General features: G+C 40.8%; 1 protein-coding gene and 1 long non-coding RNA gene across 2 annotated transcripts; both read left to right on the plus strand.

Annotated features, from left to right (window-relative positions):
- The first annotated feature begins 289 nt into the window (after positions 1–289).
- LOC121582081 (UDP-glucuronosyltransferase 2B20-like) lies at positions 290–3013 on the plus strand. The gene is made up of 2 exons (XM_041897630.2): positions 290–422; positions 1022–3013. Exon 2 carries the CDS (start codon positions 1026–1028, stop codon positions 2472–2474), a length of 1449 nt encoding a protein of 482 aa, XP_041753564.2. The 5' UTR covers positions 290–422; positions 1022–1025; the 3' UTR covers positions 2475–3013.
- An 829-nt stretch (positions 3014–3842) lies between these two features.
- LOC121582082 lies at positions 3843–12154 on the plus strand. The gene is made up of 3 exons (XR_006003311.2): positions 3843–4770; positions 4910–4951; positions 12012–12154. It is a non-coding gene; the product is annotated as an uncharacterized LOC121582082 (long non-coding RNA).
- Positions 12155–19031: the final 6877 nt, after the last annotated feature.

Raw genomic sequence — 19031 nt, forward strand, 5'->3', positions numbered from 1 at the left:
AGAATGACCCTTAGAATCCAAAAAGCGAGTGGTCTCAACCCCCCTGGAAAAACGAAAGTGTGATAATAATCAATCAGTGTGTTTGCTCAAAATCTCTGAGCTCATATTTCCCCTTAACATGCGTTCGGAATGTGAATTTTAAAAAGAGCTTTGTCAGACCATTTGGTAAGTAATAGTCACTTTGTACCACATGGTCTGAATCTTCGACTAACTGGACAGGTACTTGATATAATTATGCAAAACAGGTCTGTCTCTTTAACAGAATGACAAGGTCCTGACTGACTGGGGAAGAACTTTGAACTTACTAGAACGAGATAAGAAGCAAACACACAAGCTCAGACTCAGTTCATACATAAGGATTCATTCAAGTTCACAGAAGTTCATTCATACGGATTTCTTTTCGAACATTGGCGGATTTGTCGGTGAGTAAATCAGAGGTTTTCTTCTATGGACTGAAGTGTTTCCGTGTGACATTTAATGCCCGGTGACCCTCTATCCAAAAATTATCAATATTCAACCACAATACTAGAGGCCACTCTAGTCCCGGGATTCAATACAATCAGTGGTAGATCAGCTTTATATGACATTTAAAGCTAATTTCTGATTGAGACGATTTATGCAGCATGTACCGTGAATACAGTCTACACAAACGTGGGAACATTGCCTTTAAAAAGGTGCATAGCAGACAAAACGCGATCAGATTGAATCCCGGCCTAGGTCTTATAAAAAGGCCAAATAAGGGAAGCTTTTAATTATGTCATAAAGCTACAATCCACATTTGGTGACATAGCACCTCTGTTTGCCCAAGTGCCTTTACCAGCAGCGTGGTAAAAAACAATTGCAGTACATATTCTGCTGTTCTATCGGGCTTGCAATGATGTCAGAGGGGAAAATAAAAGTGTTCCTCATTTAAAGTAACTTCTTTGTTGTTGTAATATCCCAAACAAACATGGCCGTTTCACCAAATACAGATTCTAGCTTTAAATATAAATGTGATGACAATGTTTTCCTTCTCCTTCAGAAGGATGGCGTACCATCTTTGGAGCATTTTCTCAAGTCTTCTTGTGACATGCTTCATGGTGTCTTTGCCAGCTTGCCACAGTGGGAAGGTGCTGGTCTTTCCTCTGGAAGGAAGCCATTGGCTTCACATGGACATTCTGATCAAGGCCCTTCATGCTCAAGGACACTCTGTGACCGTGGTACGAACAAACAAAAGCTGGTACATTAAAGAGGAGTCTTCATATTACAGCTCTATTACAGTACATGTCACTGATGGAGTAGACGAGGGCTTTGTGAAGCCAATTCTCAACAAAGTCCTCGATATAGAAAGAGGTAAAAGTTCGGTTTTAAATTTCTTCAGTTTGCAGGTGGAGGCCTTGTCATTCATGTCTAAAGTTCCTAAGATGATGGCTGAAATGGTGACCAATATGATTGAAGACAAGGATTTAATGAAGAACCTAAAGGAAACCCAGTATGACCTTGTCTTGACTGACCCGGCATGGGGAGCAGGTGTTCTGATGGCCCACTATCTTCAGCTACCCCTTGTCTACAACGTCCGCTGGGTCACATTTGGAGAGGGACATCAGGTCATCGCACCATCCCCCATGTCTTACGTTCCAATGACTGGATCTGGGCTGACGGACAAAATGACCTTCACAGAGAGAGTGAAGAATATGCTTATTAAATTGCTTGGACAAGTTCAGGACAGGTTCCTAGTGCGACCCTATTACCAAGCGGTTTGTGATGAGTATTTCCAACCGGGTGTGGACTTTAATGAGTTAATGCAGGGGGCTGACTTGTGGCTCATGAGAGTTGACTTTGTGTTTGAGTTCCCCTGTCCCACCATGCCTAACGTTATCTACATGGGAGGGTTTCAGTGCAAACCGGCCAAGCCCCTTCCCCAAGACCTGGAGGACTTTATTCAGAGTTCAGGAGAACATGGTGCCATTATCATGTCTTTGGGGACTTTCGTCAAGGAACTCCCGAGTGACATAACAGACGAGATAGCATCTGCTTTTGCCCAACTGCCTCAGAAGATCATCTGGAGGCACATTGGGGACAGGCCAGCGACTCTGGGCAACAACACCTTACTAGTTGACTGGATGCCGCAGAATGACCTACTAGGACATCCTAAGATGAGGCTGTTTGTAGCTCATGGAGGAACCAATGGAGTTCAAGAGGCCATCTACCACGGAGTCCCCGTTGTGGGCCTACCTCTGTTTTTCGACCAATACGACAACCTCCTTCGTCTGCAAACGAGAGGAGGAGCAAAGATTGTGACCATAGCCACGGTAGACAATGACTTCCTCAAGGCCTTACAGGAAGTTCTTCAGGAGCCGTCCTACAGGGAGAACATGCAAAGGCTCTCCAACCTGCACAGGGATCAGCCAATGAACCCCCTGGACCTCGCCATGTTCTGGATCGAGTATGTCATGAGACACAAAGGTACTGCTCACCTACGTACAGAGTCCTAGAGAATGCCCTGGTACTCCTACCACTCTGTGGATGTCATGGCGTTCCTTCTAGCTTCTGTGCTACTGATTCTGCTGACTACTGTTGCGTTCATCAGGTGTTTATGCTTCAGAATGTGTTGTAGATGGAAAATGAAACACGAGTAACTGAAAATAAGTGAAAACGGCATTGATTATGTTTGGGGGGGGCATTTAACCCCAATTGCTCCAGAGACTGCGGTAAATGGCAGACCCTTGCTCTGACCCCAACTCTCCGCAGATGTCTCAGGGGGAGTTGGGATATGCAAAAATAAATGTTCCAGTGAAATAGCTTTTTTCTTTGTTTGATGTTGAGGGCTTGGTTAATATAATTGAATTTAGGGGTCAGTGACGATGCAGGATGTGTGTTTGTATCTGTTTATAAACAAAAGAGCAGCTGCCTTTCCTTTAAAGTTGTGTTGCATCTGATAATGTATTAATCCTGAACAATGGTACCCCCCTGTATATATAGCCTCCCTACTGTTATTTTATTTTACTTCTGCTCTTTTTTCTCAACACTTTTTTTGTTGTTTTATTTTACTTTTTTATTAAAAAAATAAATGCACTGTTGGTTAAGGGCTGTAAGTAAGCATTTCACTGTAATGTCTGCACCTGTTGTATTCGGCGCATGTGGCCAATAAAATTGGATTTGATTTGGTGTGTGTATTGATGAGGGGGAAAAAAACAATTTAATTCATTTTAGAATAAGGCTGTAACATAACAAAATGTGGAAAAAGTCTGAATACTTTCCGAATGCACTGTATCTAGGACATTGTCTGTTGCTGCTTTTTACACAAATTAGATTGCACAAAAAGGTATTATGTTGCAATATGCAGCGAAATAGGCGTGAGATCCTGCTGACAGGGTCAGGTTAGCTATGGCATTGCCTTTCTTCACAGGAGTCTTAGGTCGATGTGATGCAGCTGAATGGCACACAGTAAGGATATTTTTCCAGACCTATTCACAATCTTGTGTATTTTGTAGATAGACGGGGAGAAGTGTCATGCAATAAAACAAAAGGTCAGGAAGCTCTCTATTATTAATAGAAGATACAAGAGCGTCATTATACGTTTGTCTACATTGAACTGCCTTAATTTGCGTATGATAAAATACTACCTTTGGACCCACAGCTCTGTCTATGAATTTGAGAGTGGGCATTTATAGCAGCATGAGGGATAGTCTGTGTTATGACAAGTTTCTCTGGTATCGAGTACTTCAGGATGTAAGAGAGTAGTTAAACACTTTTGGTGAGCGGGTTTGCTTCTCCCTGTGTGGAGGTATTTTGTATTTGTTTCTTTACTTATCAGTAAAGTACGTTTTCATTGAGTTCTGTGTCCTGCGACTGACTTCGACCCACCGCATTACACTGACACTCGTGACAGATGGAGAGTTGGTTCAGAGTATTTAATATTACAGTACTGGATTCACAATAGCCTATTGTCATCAGTTTATATAGGGCTTTGCAAGCTAATTCCATCCAACAGTGGCCAACCATTATTGAGTGTCACTCCCAACAACAATAGTATCACCCTATTTGGTATAGTGTTGCACCCTAGTCAGTATATTCGATCATGTACTCCTTCTAAGATTAGCACCAGTGGCCCCCAAGCTATCTTGGCAAACCGCAGACCTTCTGGCATCCACCTTGACAGAAATAAATACATGGAATGTCCTCATCCTCCCAATCCTTATGCAGCTCATATGATCAAAGACATTAACAAATACTTTATAAAAAGACGTCATATCAGTCTGTCAGTGCAAGACTTTGGGGATTTTCCCAGGGCACACATGCAGGTAACGGCACTGACAGCCAAGTTGCGTAGGTGGTAGCGGAACTATAAATTCGATGTATATCATTAAGAAGAAATAAGGTTACTTTAGACTTTGTAGTCGTGGTTTGATATGGAGACGTGCGCAAGGAACCGCGAGATTCCTGAAGACACCGTGATTTCAATGGCGCAGCAAGAGACTGTTTTTCTTTTGCTCAAACACTGTCAAGAAATGAAGCGACAGGAGAGTCGCTGGCGTCTTGTCACGTTATTCTTGGTTCTGGGCTATGCAGCTGTATTTTTCTTTACGCAGCGTGTGATCAGAGACTGTATTGAGAAGGTAAGCAATGGGACATCCACATGTTTTTAACGGGGCACACAAATGCCGGAGAGCTTTGGCATTGGATTTAAATGGAACCTTAACTTCTGTGGGTCACCATTAATAGTTAACTTGTCTTTGTTTTTGTAGGATACATTCACAACTGCAGAAAACTCAAGACAGCAAGCTATAGGTATGTAACTATTTCGCTGGTATGATATGTCTTCCATGGTACATTCCTTTGATTTTATGAATGAAGCCTAGAGAGAGGCACGTCTATCAGCAGCTTACAGCAAGCATGCACTGATGGTTTTTTCCCTTTTTCCTACCAGATCGTCAAGGACAGAATCTGAAGCCAAACGCTCACCTGACAAGTAGGTCTTAGTAAAGCGTGTTTTTAATATATTCTGCTATATATATATACAGTGCTATGAAAAAGTATTTGCCCCCTTTCTAATTTTCTCTACTTTTGCATATTTGTGATACTGAATGTTATCAGATCTTCAACCAAAACCTAATATTAGATAAAGGGAACATAAGTGAACAAATAACACAACAATTACATATTTATTTCATAAACAAAGTTATGCAACATCCAATTCCCCTGTGTGAAAAAGTAATTGCCCCCTTACACTCAATAACTGGTTGTGCCACCTTTAGCTGCAATGACTCCAACCAAATGCTTCCTGTAGTTGTTGATCAGTCTCTCACGTCGCTGTAGAGGAATTTTGGCCCAATCTTCCATGCAGAACTGCTTTAACTCAGTGACGTGTGGGTTTTCAAGCATGAACTGCTCGTTTCAAGTCCTACCACAACATCTCAATTGGGATTAGGTCTGGACTTTGACTAGGCCATTCCAAAACTTCCAATTTGTTGCTTTTTAGCAATTTTCATGTAGACTTGATTGTGTTTTGGATCATTGTCTTGCTGCATGACCCAGCTGCGCTTCAGCTTCAGCTCACAGACCGATGGTCTGACATGCTCCTGTAGAATTCTCTGATACAGAGCAGAATTCATGGTTCTTTCTATTAAGGCAAGTCGTCCAGGTCCTGAGGCAGCAAAGCATCCCCAAACCATTATACCACCACCACCATGCTTGACCTTTGGTATGATGTTCTTACTATGGAATGGAGAGTTTGGTTTTCGCCAGGCATTACTGGAACCATGTCGTCCAAAAAGTTATACTTTTGAATCATCTGTCCATAGAACATTCTTCCAAGAGTCTTGATGATCATCCAGGTGCTTTTTGGCAAACTTGAGTCAACTTTTTAGACGAGATGGGTCCCATTATTTTATATTTCAGATTCTTCAAATAGCCACCCTTTGCCTTGATGACAGCTTTGCACACTCTTGGCATTCTCTCAACCAGCTTCAGCTGGAATGCTTTTCCAACAGTCTAGAACAGGGGTGTCAAACGTCCGGCCCGTGGGCCGGATCAGGCCCGCAAATGGGTTTAATCCGGCCCGCGAGATGATTTTGAAAAAATAAAAATAATAATAATAATAATAATAATAATAATTTCGTAAAGTATAAAAATGCGCTGCAATTTTTCAATAAAATAAACTGCTGTTCCAATTGCGTCCACTGGATGGCGCAATAGCAATTGTGTTAAGCAAGCAAACTGTTTATACCGGGGCAGAGCAAGTAGGTCAAGCACGTGCAGCCAATGAGCTACTTTGTTTTGCCCGCGATATTTATTACGGCTTCTACTTTTAACATTATGTGCTTTGGCACCCTCATTGCCCCAATATGTCTCTGTCAAAAAAGAGAAAAGTGGACGCAGAGTGCAGAGTGTTCCAAGAAAAATGGTCATCCTATTTTTTCACGGAATTGAATGGGAAAGCTGTATGTTTGGTGTGTTCAGAGCATGTTGCAGTGCTGAAAGAATATAACCTTCGTCGCCACTATGTGAGTCTTCATGCCGACAAATATGTGTCATGATTTAACTGGATTGAACCCAAATGCAGACAACCACACCAAGCCAGAGAAGGTTTAACAGGTTTATTTACAATGTTCAGGTTTCCAATAATAGGGGAAGAGCAAATCCAGATTACAGGGCGGGTAACAGATCCAGGTCAGGGCAGGTGTGGTACCGTAATGTCCTAGTGTCCGTGGTGAGTCCAAAAGGGAGGTCCGGTAGTGGAAAGCAGGATGGTGGTGGCAGGAGTGAAGCGGAGGCAGGAGTCGGGTTCCAATAATATGGTCGTCTTGACTATGATCTGACGATGAGTGGTAAGTTTGACCGGGTCTTAAAGGCTGAGGTGATTATGGTGAATGAGCTGCAGCTGGAACCCTGACTCCCGCACACCAGACTTCACTCCTGCAATCAAGGACAGACAGAGAGGAGGGGGAGAGCAGAGAGAGAGCTACCTAGCAGCAGTAGGCCTAACAATATGACAACTTTCAAGGACAGCGGAGATGAGAGAAGGTGAATGAACTGTTGGCGGGTCTGAAGAAACAGCAGTCTGTGTTTACTCACAGCCAAGACATCAGTGACGCTGCAGTGAAAGCTAGCTACCTCATTGCTAATGAAATCGCAGTGGCTTCAAAACCATTTAGTGAGGGTGAATTTGTAAAAACATGCATGATGAAGGCAGCGGAGATTGTGTGCCCTGAAAAGCGGCAGGCTTTTGCAAATATCAGCCTGACAAGAAACACAGTTGCAGACAGGATTTCCGATAATTCAGTGGATTTGGACAGCCAGTTGAAGCAAAAAGTAAAGTCATTTATTGCGTTTTCGGTTGCAATTGATGAAAGCACGGACATTACAGATGTTGCACAACTGGCCATTTTCATCCGCGGAGTTGATGACACATTGACCGTCACCGAGGAGTTCGTGGAGTTGGTGCCGATGACAGATACAACGACAGCAGCTGATATTTTTACCGCACTCGTCGGCGCGCTGGACAGGGTCGGAGTGGACTGGTCCCGCGCTGTCAGCCTGGCTACAGATGGTGCGCCCTCAATGATCGGGAAAAAAGCAGGCGTTGTGACAAAGTTCAGAGAGAAAGTGCAATCTGCAAATGGAGGACGTGATTTTTTGACTTTTCACTGTATTTTGCACCAGGAGGCTTTGTGTTGCAAGTCATTAAAGATGGATAACGTCATGAAGGTGGTCATCCAAACTGTTAATTTCATCCGATCCAGAAGCCTGAATCACCGTCAGTTTGACAGCCTTCTCAGAGAGAAAGACCACATCTATGGCCTGCCATACCACACTGAGGTAAGATGGTTAAGCCGAGGTGCTGTGCTGAGGCGTTTCTTTGATTTACGAGAAGAAATTGAACAGTTCATGGAAGAAAAGGGCAAACCAGTGTTAGAATTTCATTCCGCAGAATGGATGCAGGACCTTGCATTTATGGTGGATGTTACAGAGCACCTGAATAACTTGAACAAACAGCTGCAAGGGCGCAACAAAGTTGTCACGCAGTATTTAGACGTTGCTGTCATTGTGGGAGACGCAATCCGGTGGTGATGCAGCTCACTTCCCCTGTCTGAAAAATGTGTGTGCGACCCAACATGTGGCAGACATGAAGCGGTTCAAAGATAAAATAACGGGACTTTTACGGGAGTTTGAGCAACGCTTTCAGATGTATGTTTATATGTTTTTATGTTGATGTGCTATTGTTTTTAATTGATTTTATTTTATTTGTATATTTAACCTATTCTTGACTCTGTGGTTCTTGCACTTGTTTGGGGAACAGGATTTCATTATTTTTATCTACATTTCTGACTGAGAAATGACACCCTGATATAGTTCTGTGATGTGTGATATACTTCTGTGAATCACTGAGGCATTGTGTGTTTGTGTGTTCTTTGTCCTCAGAACTTTCAAATAACTTGAGGTGTTTTATGATTAATAGTGATGTTGTGCTTTTGGACACTGTCCTCAGGCTCCAGCTTTATGTTTATATGTTTTTATGTTGATGTGCTATTGTTTTTAATTGATTTTATTTTATTTGTATATTTAACCTATTCTTGACTCTGTGGTTCTTGCACTTGTTTGGGGAACAGGATTTCATTATTTTTATCTACATTTCTGCCTGAGAAATGACACCCTGATATAGTTCTGTGATCTGTGAAACAGTTCTGTTAATCACTGAGGCATTGTGTGTTTGTGTGTTCTTTGTCCTCAGAACTTTCAAATAACTTGAGGTGTTTTATGATTAATAGTGATGTTGTGCTTTTGGACACTGTCCTCAGGCTCCAGCTTTATGTTTATATGTTTTTATGTTGATGTGCTATTGTTTTTAATTGATTTTATTTTATTTGTATATTTAACCTATTCTTGACTCTGTGGTTCTTGCACTTGTTTGGGGAACAGGATTTCATTATTTTTATCTACATTTCTGCCTGAGAAATGACACCCTGATATAGTTCTGTGATCTGTGAAACAGTTCTGTTAATCACTGAGGCATTGTGTGTTTGTGTGTTCTTTGTCCTCAGAAGTTTCAAATAACTTGAGGTGTTTTATGATTAATAGTGATGTTGTGCTTGTACTATTTTGGACACACTGTCCTCAGGCTCCAGCTTTATGTTGTATGTTGATCGTATTAAAACAAAGACAACAATCTGAAGTTGTTGTTTTTAAGTTATATATACCATGATTTTTCCGGTCCGGCCCACTTGGGAATAGATTTTTCTCCATGTGGCCCCTGAGCTAAAATGAGTTTGACACCCCTGGTCTAGAAGGAGCACTTGTTGGCTGCTTTTCCTTCACTCTGCCGTCCGACTCATCCGAAACCATCTCAATTGGGTTGAAGTCGGGGGGGATTGTGGAGGCCAGGTCATCTGATGCAGCACTCCATCACCCTCCTTCTTGGTAAAATACCTCTTACACAGCCTGGAGGTTTGTTGGGTCATTGTCCAGTTGAAAAACAAATGATAGTCCCACTAAGCCCAAACCCGATGGGATGAGTAAATGGCATATCGCTGCAGAATGATGTGGCAAACAAACAAGTGTGCCTTGAATTCTAAATAAATCACAGACAGTGTCACCAGCAAAGCACCCCACACCATAACACCACCTCCATGATTTACGCTGGGAACTAAACATGCGGAGATCATCCGATCACCCACACCGCGTCTCACAAAGACATGGCGCTTGGAACCAAAAATCTCAAATTTGGACTCCAGACCAAAGGACACATTTCCACCGGTCTAATGTCCATTGCGCGTGTTTCTTGGCCCAAGCAGATCTCTTCTTCTTATTGGTGTCCTTTAGTAGTGGTTTCTTTGCAGCAATTCGACCATGAAGGCCTGATTCACACAGTCCCCTCTGAACAGTTGATGTTGAGATGTGTCTGTGACTTGAACTCTGTGAAGCATTTATTTGGGCTGCAATTTCTGAGGCTGGTAACTCTAATTAACTTATCCTCTGCAGCAGAGGTAACTCTGGGTCTTCCATTCCTGTGGCGGTCCTCAGGACAGCCTGTTTCATCATAGCTCTTGATGGTTTTTGTGACTGCACTTGAAGAAACTTTCAAAGTTCTTGACATTTTCCGTATTGACTGACCTTCATGTCTAAAAGTAATGATGGACTGTCATTTCTCTTTGCTTATTTAAGCTGTTCTTGCCATAATATGGACTTGGTCTTTTACCAAATAGGGCTATCTTCTGTATACCCCCCCTACCTTGTCACAACACAACTGATTGGCTCAAACACATTAAGAAGGAAATAAATTCCACAAATTAACTTTTAAGAAGGCACACCTGTTAATTGAAATGCATTCCAGGTGACTACCTCATGAAGCTGGATGAGAGAATGCCAAGCGTGTGCAAAGCTGTCATCAAGGCAAAGGGTGGCTATTTGAAGAATCTCAAATATATTTTGATTTGTTTAACACTTATTTAGTTACTACATGATTCCATATGTGTTATTTAATCGTTTTGATGTCTTCACTATGATTTAGCAGACGCTTTAACACTTACAGTCATGCGTGCATACATTTTTGTGTATTATTCTACAATGTAGAAAATAATAAAAATAAAGAAAAACCCTTGAATGAGTAGGGTGTCCAAACGTTTGACTGGTAGTTTGTATATATACACTACCGTTCAAAAGTTTGGGGTCACTTAGAAATGTCCTTGTTTTTCGAAAGAAAAGCAATTTTTTTGTCCATTAAAATAACATCAAATTGATCAGAAATACATTGTTCATGTTGTAAATGGCTATGGTAGCTGGAAACAGCAGATTTGTTTTATGGAATAGCTACGTTGGCGTACAGAGGCCCATTATCAGCAACCATCAGTCCTGTGTTCCAATGGCACGTTGTGTTTGCTAATCCAAGTTTATCATTTTACAAGGCTAATTGATCATTAGAAAACCCTTTTGCAATTATGTTAGCACAGCTGAAAACTGTTGTGCTGATTAAAGAAGAAATAAAACTGGCCTTCTTGAGACTAGTTGAGTATCTGGAGCATATATCTCAGACTGCCCATCTTTTATTTGTATTGACCAGTCTGAGATATGGCTTTTTCTTTGCAGCTCTGCCTAGAAGGTCAGCATCCCGGAGTCGCCTGTCCACTGTTGACGTTGAGACTGGTGTTTTGCGGGTACTATTTAATTAAGCTGCCAGTTGAGGACCTGTGAAGCGTCTGTTTCTCAAACTAGACACTCTAATGTATTTGTCCTCTTGCTCAGTTGTGCACCGGGGCCTCCCACTCCTCTTTCTATTCTGGTTAGAGCCAGTTTGCGCTGTTCTGTGAAGGGAGTAGTACACAGCGTTGTACGAGATCTTCAGTTCCTTGGCAATGTCTCGCATGGAATAGCCTTTATTTCTCAGAACAAGAATAGACTGATGAGTTTCAGAAGAAAGTTATTTGTTTCTGGCCATTTTGAGCCTGTAATCGAACCTACAATTGCTAATGCTCCAGATACTCAACTTGTCTCAGGAAGGCCAGTTTAATTGCTTCTTTAATCAGCACAACAGTTTTCAGCAAAAGTGTTTTCTAATGATCAATTAGCCTTTTAAAATGATGAACTTGGATAGGCAAACACAACGTGCCTTTGGAACACAGGACTGATGGTTGCTGATAATGGGCCTCTGTACGCCTATGTAGATATTCCATAAAAAATCAGCCGTTTCCAGCTACAATAGCCATATACAACATGAACAATGTCTACACTGTATTTCTGATCAATTTGATGTTATTTTAATGGCCAACATTTTTTTGAACGGTAGTGTGTGTGTGTGTGTATATATACACACACTACCGTTCAAAAGTTTGGTGTTATTCACATGCCTAATCAAACTTCCTGCTTAGTTTGCTAATAGGCTATAGTGTGCACACTGTGAGTCTGTGGTAATATTGTGTGAGTGCAGCTGTCAGGAATGTTGGATTTTTGTATTTTGAATATCAAGTGGATATATTTCCAGAATCACGATCATTTATATATTACCTCTGATCCTCTCCATCTTCTCCTACCTCCAGCATCATCAAGCTGCAACTCCGTGCCTAAAGACTACATCCAATGGGAACACCAGGACACTGGCTTGGTGCACATGCAGAATTTCACCTATGACGAGAGCAAGCAAGCTCTGGTTGTCCCTCAGGAAGGCCGATACTATGTCTATGTGGGGTCAACTTTCGAATGCCGGATAAGGACAAGGTATCTGGCGAGGTCCATTTTCTTAGCCTGAAAGTCCTGAAATACTCCATTAGCTATGAAAATAATTGGCCTATCATGGAAGTCAAGGATAGCATACCAGATGATAGGAGAGGAGAGAGAAGGACAATGTACACAGGACAGGTGGTCACTCTGGAGGAAGGGGGATCTCCTGATGGTGTCCATTGATGAAGACAATTATGAACTGATTGACTGTTCAGCAGAGACCACCATGTATATTGGTGCTTTTCTCCTCTAGACAAGGAGAACGTGACTATACCAAAAATATGCAGTCTTTGTGGATTTTTTGTTATTCAATTCCATGCTTACTTTTAGTAAGACCAGTGCACGTTTCAAGGCACATTTTTAAATCCTTGTGGATACAATACACCTGTAACATGCAGGTATTAGTTAAGGCTTTCCTTCTGACAAAAATGACCTTGTTAATTTCTTTGTAAATCTATTCATACAATGATTTCATAATATGTACTGTTCCTTTCCTGATCAAGATTAATGAAATTGTTGTTCAATAATTGTTGTTAAATTAAATAACATGATGTTAGAGTGGGGGTCAATTCCTAACTTGAGATGCATGCACAACTCAAACTTTTGCCTAATTCTTTAACGCATGAGTTTTGTGCAAGAGTCCAGGTATGATTTGACCCTTGGGCTACAGCCATACAGAAACATATGAAAATGCATGGGCATTCATCATTGTATTTCTTTGTCCCTCAAAACTCAAGTCAATTATTTATAGACGAGTTGCTTACGCACACAGGTTGATATACTGTGCGTTTTTCACTTAACAATGGATTACTCCCATAGAAACCCATTTGCTCAATTCGCATTTTTCTAACACAAAATCTCTGTGTGGCTGTAGCCCTAGGGAGAGGTATTAAACTCCCTTTACTGTATGTTATTCTGTCTGGAGGCACCACTTCATAGGTTTTATGTTATTCTGTCTGGAGGCACCACTTCATAGGTTTTATGTTATTCTGTCTGGAGGCACCACTTCATAGGTTTTATGTTATTCTGTCTGGAGGCACCACTTCATAGGTTTTATGTTATTCTGTCTGGAGGCACCACTTCATAGGTTTTATGTTATTCTGTCTGGAGGCACCACTTCATAGGTTTTATGTTATTCTGTCTGGAGGCACCACTTCATAGGTTTTATGTTATTCTGTCTGGAGGCACCACTTCATAGGTTTTATGTTATTCTGTCTGGAGGCACCACTTCATAGGTTTTATGTTATTCTGTCTGGAGGCACCACTTCATAGGTTTTATGTTATTCTGTCTGGAGGCACCACTTCATAGGTTTTATGTTATTCTGTCTGGAGGCACCACTTCATAGGTTTTATGTTATTCTGTCTGGAGGCACCACTTCATAGGTTTTATGTTATTCTGTCTGGAGGCACCACTTCATAGGTTTTATGTTATTCTGTCTGGAGGCACCACTTCATAGGTTTTATGTTATTCTGTCTGGAGGCACCACTTCATAGGTTTTATGTTATTCTGTCTGGAGGCACCACTTCATAGGTTTTATGTTATTCTGTCTGGAGGCACCACTTCATAGGTTTTATGTTATTCTGTCTGGAGGCACCACTTCATAGGTTTTATGTTATTCTGTCTGGAGGCACCACTTCATAGGTTTTATGTTATTCTGTCTGGAGGCACCACTTCATAGGTTTTATGTTATTCTGTCTGGAGGCACCACTTCATAGGTTTTATGTTATTCTGTCTGGAGGCACCACTTCATAGGTTTTATGTTATTCTGTCTGGAGGCACCACTTCATAGATTTTATGTTATTCTGTCTGGAGGCACCACTTCATAGGTTTTATGTTATTCTGTCTGGAGGCACCATTTCATAGATGTTATGTTAAAACTGCTCCTCAAAGGGATAGTTCACCCAAACTACAAAATTGCATATTGGTTTCCTTCCCCTGTAGGCAGTCTTACCTTGTCCATAGACTGCTTACAGGGTAAGGACACCAACATGTAATTATGTAATTTGGGTTAACTATTCCTTTAAATATGTTACCAAGTAAACTTTTTATATTGACCTTTCTGTGAATAAAGTAATTCATTTCTGAAAAAACGAACAGGATATCTACTTTGGGATTCTTCCTTGAATGTAAAGAGAAACCTGAGGTAAAGCAGTGAAAGTTGGATCGATCACAACTGAACTATCCCTGTGCGTGGGATCCTAAGGGTGAATCCTGGCCTGAAAAAGTAGTGTCCTCATCCCTGGAAGTTTTCAATTTCTTAGTCATTGGATGTGGTTACAGTGTGTGTAATGGAAATATGATTCTACACTGCAGTTAAATGGATTACTCTTTCACCTCTGATCTTAAACATAATTAATGACTCCATATGGTTTACCTAACTACTGGTCTCCCCACACTGCTGAGGGGTATATTTCAAAGCATGATCAACGAGTTAGCCAGCTAACTTTGATAAGCAACCAGAAATAATTATAGATTTTCTGGTTCATTAAAACAGCTAAACTTCGGTATGTGTTTTTGTTTGTTAAAACAATTAGACTATGCCCATTTCAATCTTATCGTTCAAAATAAATTAAAGTTATATCCGAATATTTAGGCAAGTTAGCTGGCGAACTCCTTGATTCTGCTTTGTAGTATACCCCTCTGGTCTCCTCTTCATGATAATCTCCTCATATACTTCCTGAGCTCTAAAACGGGTAATCTCGCGTTGCTACATCCATTTTTTGACTTTTAAATTAGTTATATATACACCCATTGAGTCTTGTAGAATATAACGGTTGCGTGTTCGAATCTCATCACGGACAACTTTAGCATTTTAGCTAATTAGCAACTACTTACTACTTTTGGGTTACTTTGCAACTACTTAGCATATTAGCTTCCCCTAACCCTAACCTTAACCCTTTAACCTAACTCCTGAGCCTAAACTTAACCCTAACCTAGCTAACATTAGCCACAACCAATTGGAATTCGTGAACATATCATACGCTTTGCAAATTCGTAACATATCATACGAAATGGATGATGGACATCCACAAATTAATACATACCTTACGAAACGTAACATATCATACTAATTGGAGTGTCCCGGATTTACATTTACTATGTTATGTCTACCCCTGAGTCCAGGTTGTGGTGGTAGGTTTTTACAGTACCCAAAACCAACTGAGATTGTATTTGACCGTGGGAAAAGAGCTACTGAGTTTAACTGAATTGTATGTTATTGCACTTGAATTTTTATTTTCAGCTGGTTTGAATACTAGGAGGAAAAAGGTCGTTTAGTATCACTTTGTTTAAAAGTCTACTATGGGGATGCCTTTAGGGTATTCCAAAACAGAAAAATGTGGACTGTTTCGTAAAGGAAAATGTTCACACATGGCAACTCGATGTATTTCATGTTTTGTTGGATGACAGCTCAACTGAGACACAAGCAAATAACCGATTTCCTCCACCTACTGATCACAGCACCAGTGGCAAGATAAAGTGTTTACATGGTGTTTTTATGTGGGCGTGAATGTAGCCTACATGTTGTGTCAATGAATAACTTCCATTACTTTGTGGTTAAAAGGAGATTGTGTGGGTGACAGATACGTGTTTCAACAGCTGCCTAGTACCGGTTTGGGAATGTGTTTATTTTATGCTATGTTAGGTTAGGGGAATGTGACGCAATAGCCAAAGGCATCTTCCTGATTTACTTGCAAATACGGAAGAAGATGCATGCTATTTGATTTAGAATAAAAATGTTATGTCATTGATGTTTTCCAGCTTTTGTATTGGTGTGATTAAAATGAAACGCTTGTTCTGTTTAGTAGCTTCCTTGCTGTTTAGTTTGCTGTAAGGATGCCTTTAGGGTGATTCCATATGCAAAAATTACATTTTTGACTTTAAGGAGAATAACAGGGAAGTGCTAGGATTTGATCCCATGCCATTCTGGGCAATGTATACTTAGGGGACTGCAGGCCCTTCCACTGAGCCACATTACCACACAACCCCTTTTCATTTTAACAACATTTAATGTGTAGAGAAATGGTTGATGTGAATGTGATTTTTGGACCTGTGTGAAAAAACCATTTATAGACAAAGTTGACCCATTTTGGACCCCTATGCTATGAGATCCATATCCTTATGAAAGGATTGTCAAACTAAAATTGGCTGCATTTTTTATGTGTGGCCTCAGTTATCTAAAAACATGATACATTTTTTTCATCTTTTTCTGTAAAGCAGTTATATTCTAGACTAGAGTTTTGCCTGGGCCAGCTGGCAGGGTATCAGATCATATATCTTTATCTGGATCATAGTACCAAAGAAAAACATACTGTACATATCTATCTGTATATTTCACTTTAATAATAACTCTATGTTAAAAGGGAATTTTGAACTAATGACATCATCACAAACAGCACTTGCCGTTCCAAACGTGGTGAATGTTAATTACACCCAGTTGAAGTCGACAACTTCGGAGGTGATTGTTATTAATGTGGTCCTCTGTAGCTCAGCTGGTAGAGCACGGTGCTTGTAACGCCAAGGTAGTGGGTTCGATCCCCGGGACCACCCATACACCAAAAAAAAAATGTATACACGCATGACTGTAAGTCGCTTTGGATAAAAGCGTCTGCTAAATGGCATATTATTTATGGAAAAATACTGTTTTATGTTTGTTTCATTAACTTAGTCAAAGTTTTCCAAGGAAGTGACAGTTGGCTGACATCTGGCCATCATTCCTTTCCCATTGTTGAACAATTAACACGAAATGCAAATGAAGAAGCCTTGTTCTTAAAAATAGCCCAGTGTGGCTATAATCTGGTTGCGTGGGTGAAGCCACACTGGTGGGTGTATGTCTGCCTGTATCTATAATGTCTGCCTTTGTCTCTACTCCACCATGGAAAAGGGTGTTCCCCCTCTGGTGTACAGCACACTACGTCGCTACAGACAACTTCATCTCTTAATTCTCATCAATCATTGCTGACATAACGCTGTTCTATATATGGACAGTTCAGAATGACAGCAGCACCTTTGACGATTAGTCTTACAGAGAAAACCAGACTAACAACTTTCTGCAATGACACATGCAACTCAATGCCGTGAACGACAGTTGGCTTAAGATCTCAGGAAGGTGTGATGTCACTGATGTACTCTAGCCAACATGCTATTGTGTTCACCCTCCACTACACGAACCACCCTTTGACGACCTATTCCTCTGAACCCCAGCAGCCGGGCAGGGTCTTATTACAATACAACAACCAATACAATGTAAAACAAAACAGCAACCAATACAAAACACATTTCTGAAAAACATTTACAGTCCTCAGCTACTAGGTCCTTAATTAACACCCTAAACTGCCCGAGCGGCACCAGAACATCTAATTGTAATGAGTTCTTGATAAAGAAATGTGTGAGTAAGATATGACTAAAATGTCACACCCTCAGTTAAACTAATAATGTGTGACTAATTAGTAGACTAGAGCTTAGAGAGTTAAAGAAATGTGTTTATATCACAGCAACAGAGTATTTGTGTCTTGTAATTAGGCAAGCAGAAGTGCAAAACGATTGAAATCAATAACAGGAGACTGGTTCCAAAAACACACAGGGAAAGGAGTGAGAAAAAGGCTTGCAGGATATTGTGAGGACGGCGATAACTCAGCCTACCCGAGCAAGGAGTAGACTATGATAAGAGACATGTGTGTGTGTGTGTGTGTGTGTGTGTGTGTGTGTGTGTGTGTGTGTGTGTGTGTGTGTGTGTGTGTGTGTGTGTGACCTGATGGTCAGGAGAGCAGGAGAGAAAATCACATGAGCTAAACCCAGGTGAGCTTACAAGATGCGTACAGTGGAAAATCACCTACGCGCAGCTTGGATTTTTCCTCTGACGTGTGCGTATAAAAAGATTGTAATGCGACCATTTTGTTGCAGAGCGCTCTCAATGAATAAACATGCTGACCATTGCAGAATTGGGTCTTTGTTTAATTTATTTACAACCTTTTGGGAATTATTCAAAGATTTAAGAAGTAGTTGACTTCAACCATTGAGATAACAACATTCTCATGACAGTTCTGCAAATTGTTCCAGCAGTGAGAGGCATTAAAACAAACGCGGATTTACCCAACTCGGTGGGGACCCGAGGAACCTCAAGAGTTAGCCAAGCCCTGTTTTTATACTTCAACAATGAAGTTAGGTAAATAGGAAGCTTGTGTAGTAGAGCTTTGTAAAACAAAAAAGGAATAGTGAAGTGATCTACGGGACTTTAAAGAGGACCAGACAACCTTTTGATACAGGATTCAGTGATGAGTATTAAAACTGTCACCTGTGATAAAGCAAAGCAAGGCGCTATGGTAGATGGCATCCAAAAGTTTAAGAGTAGTGGTTGCTGCATTCTGGTCAATTGTGTGACCATAGTCAAGAACTGGCAGGAATATTGACTGTACAATCTGCTTCCTGCTGTTTAGGGAGAGGCAAGATCTATTTCTAAAAAATAAGCTTTTTAACTAGCTCATCAGTATGTTTTTTGAAAGTTAAATCCTTGTCAGTCTAAAAGCCCAGGTATTAATAGGCTGGGAACCCGATCGATTGGAGAACCATTCAATGAATAAATATGTAGTCCATCAATTTTTTTAGAGAATTGAGAACAACATATATTCAGTCTTGCCCACATTAAGTATGCGTTTAATTCAACCAGGGCATTTTGTAATGCGACGAAGTCAGATCGCAGCTCTAACAACGCCTGGTCTACAGTTGTGGCAATGGCATACATAACACTATTGTCTGCATACAAATTATATAACAAGTTAACAGATAGACCAATATTATTTATATACATAGTAAATAAAACAGGTCCTAATACCGAAGCCTG

This window comes from Coregonus clupeaformis, unplaced genomic scaffold (assembly GCF_020615455.1).
Source record: "Coregonus clupeaformis isolate EN_2021a unplaced genomic scaffold, ASM2061545v1 scaf2220, whole genome shotgun sequence".
NCBI classification, from domain to species: domain Eukaryota; kingdom Metazoa; phylum Chordata; class Actinopteri; order Salmoniformes; family Salmonidae; genus Coregonus; species Coregonus clupeaformis.

What these genes read in the sequence shown, in the direction of transcription:
- LOC121582081 (XM_041897630.2), top strand. Translation starts at nt 1,026, where the DNA reads ATGGCGTACCATCTTTGGAGCATTTTCTCAAGTCTTCTTGTGACATGC.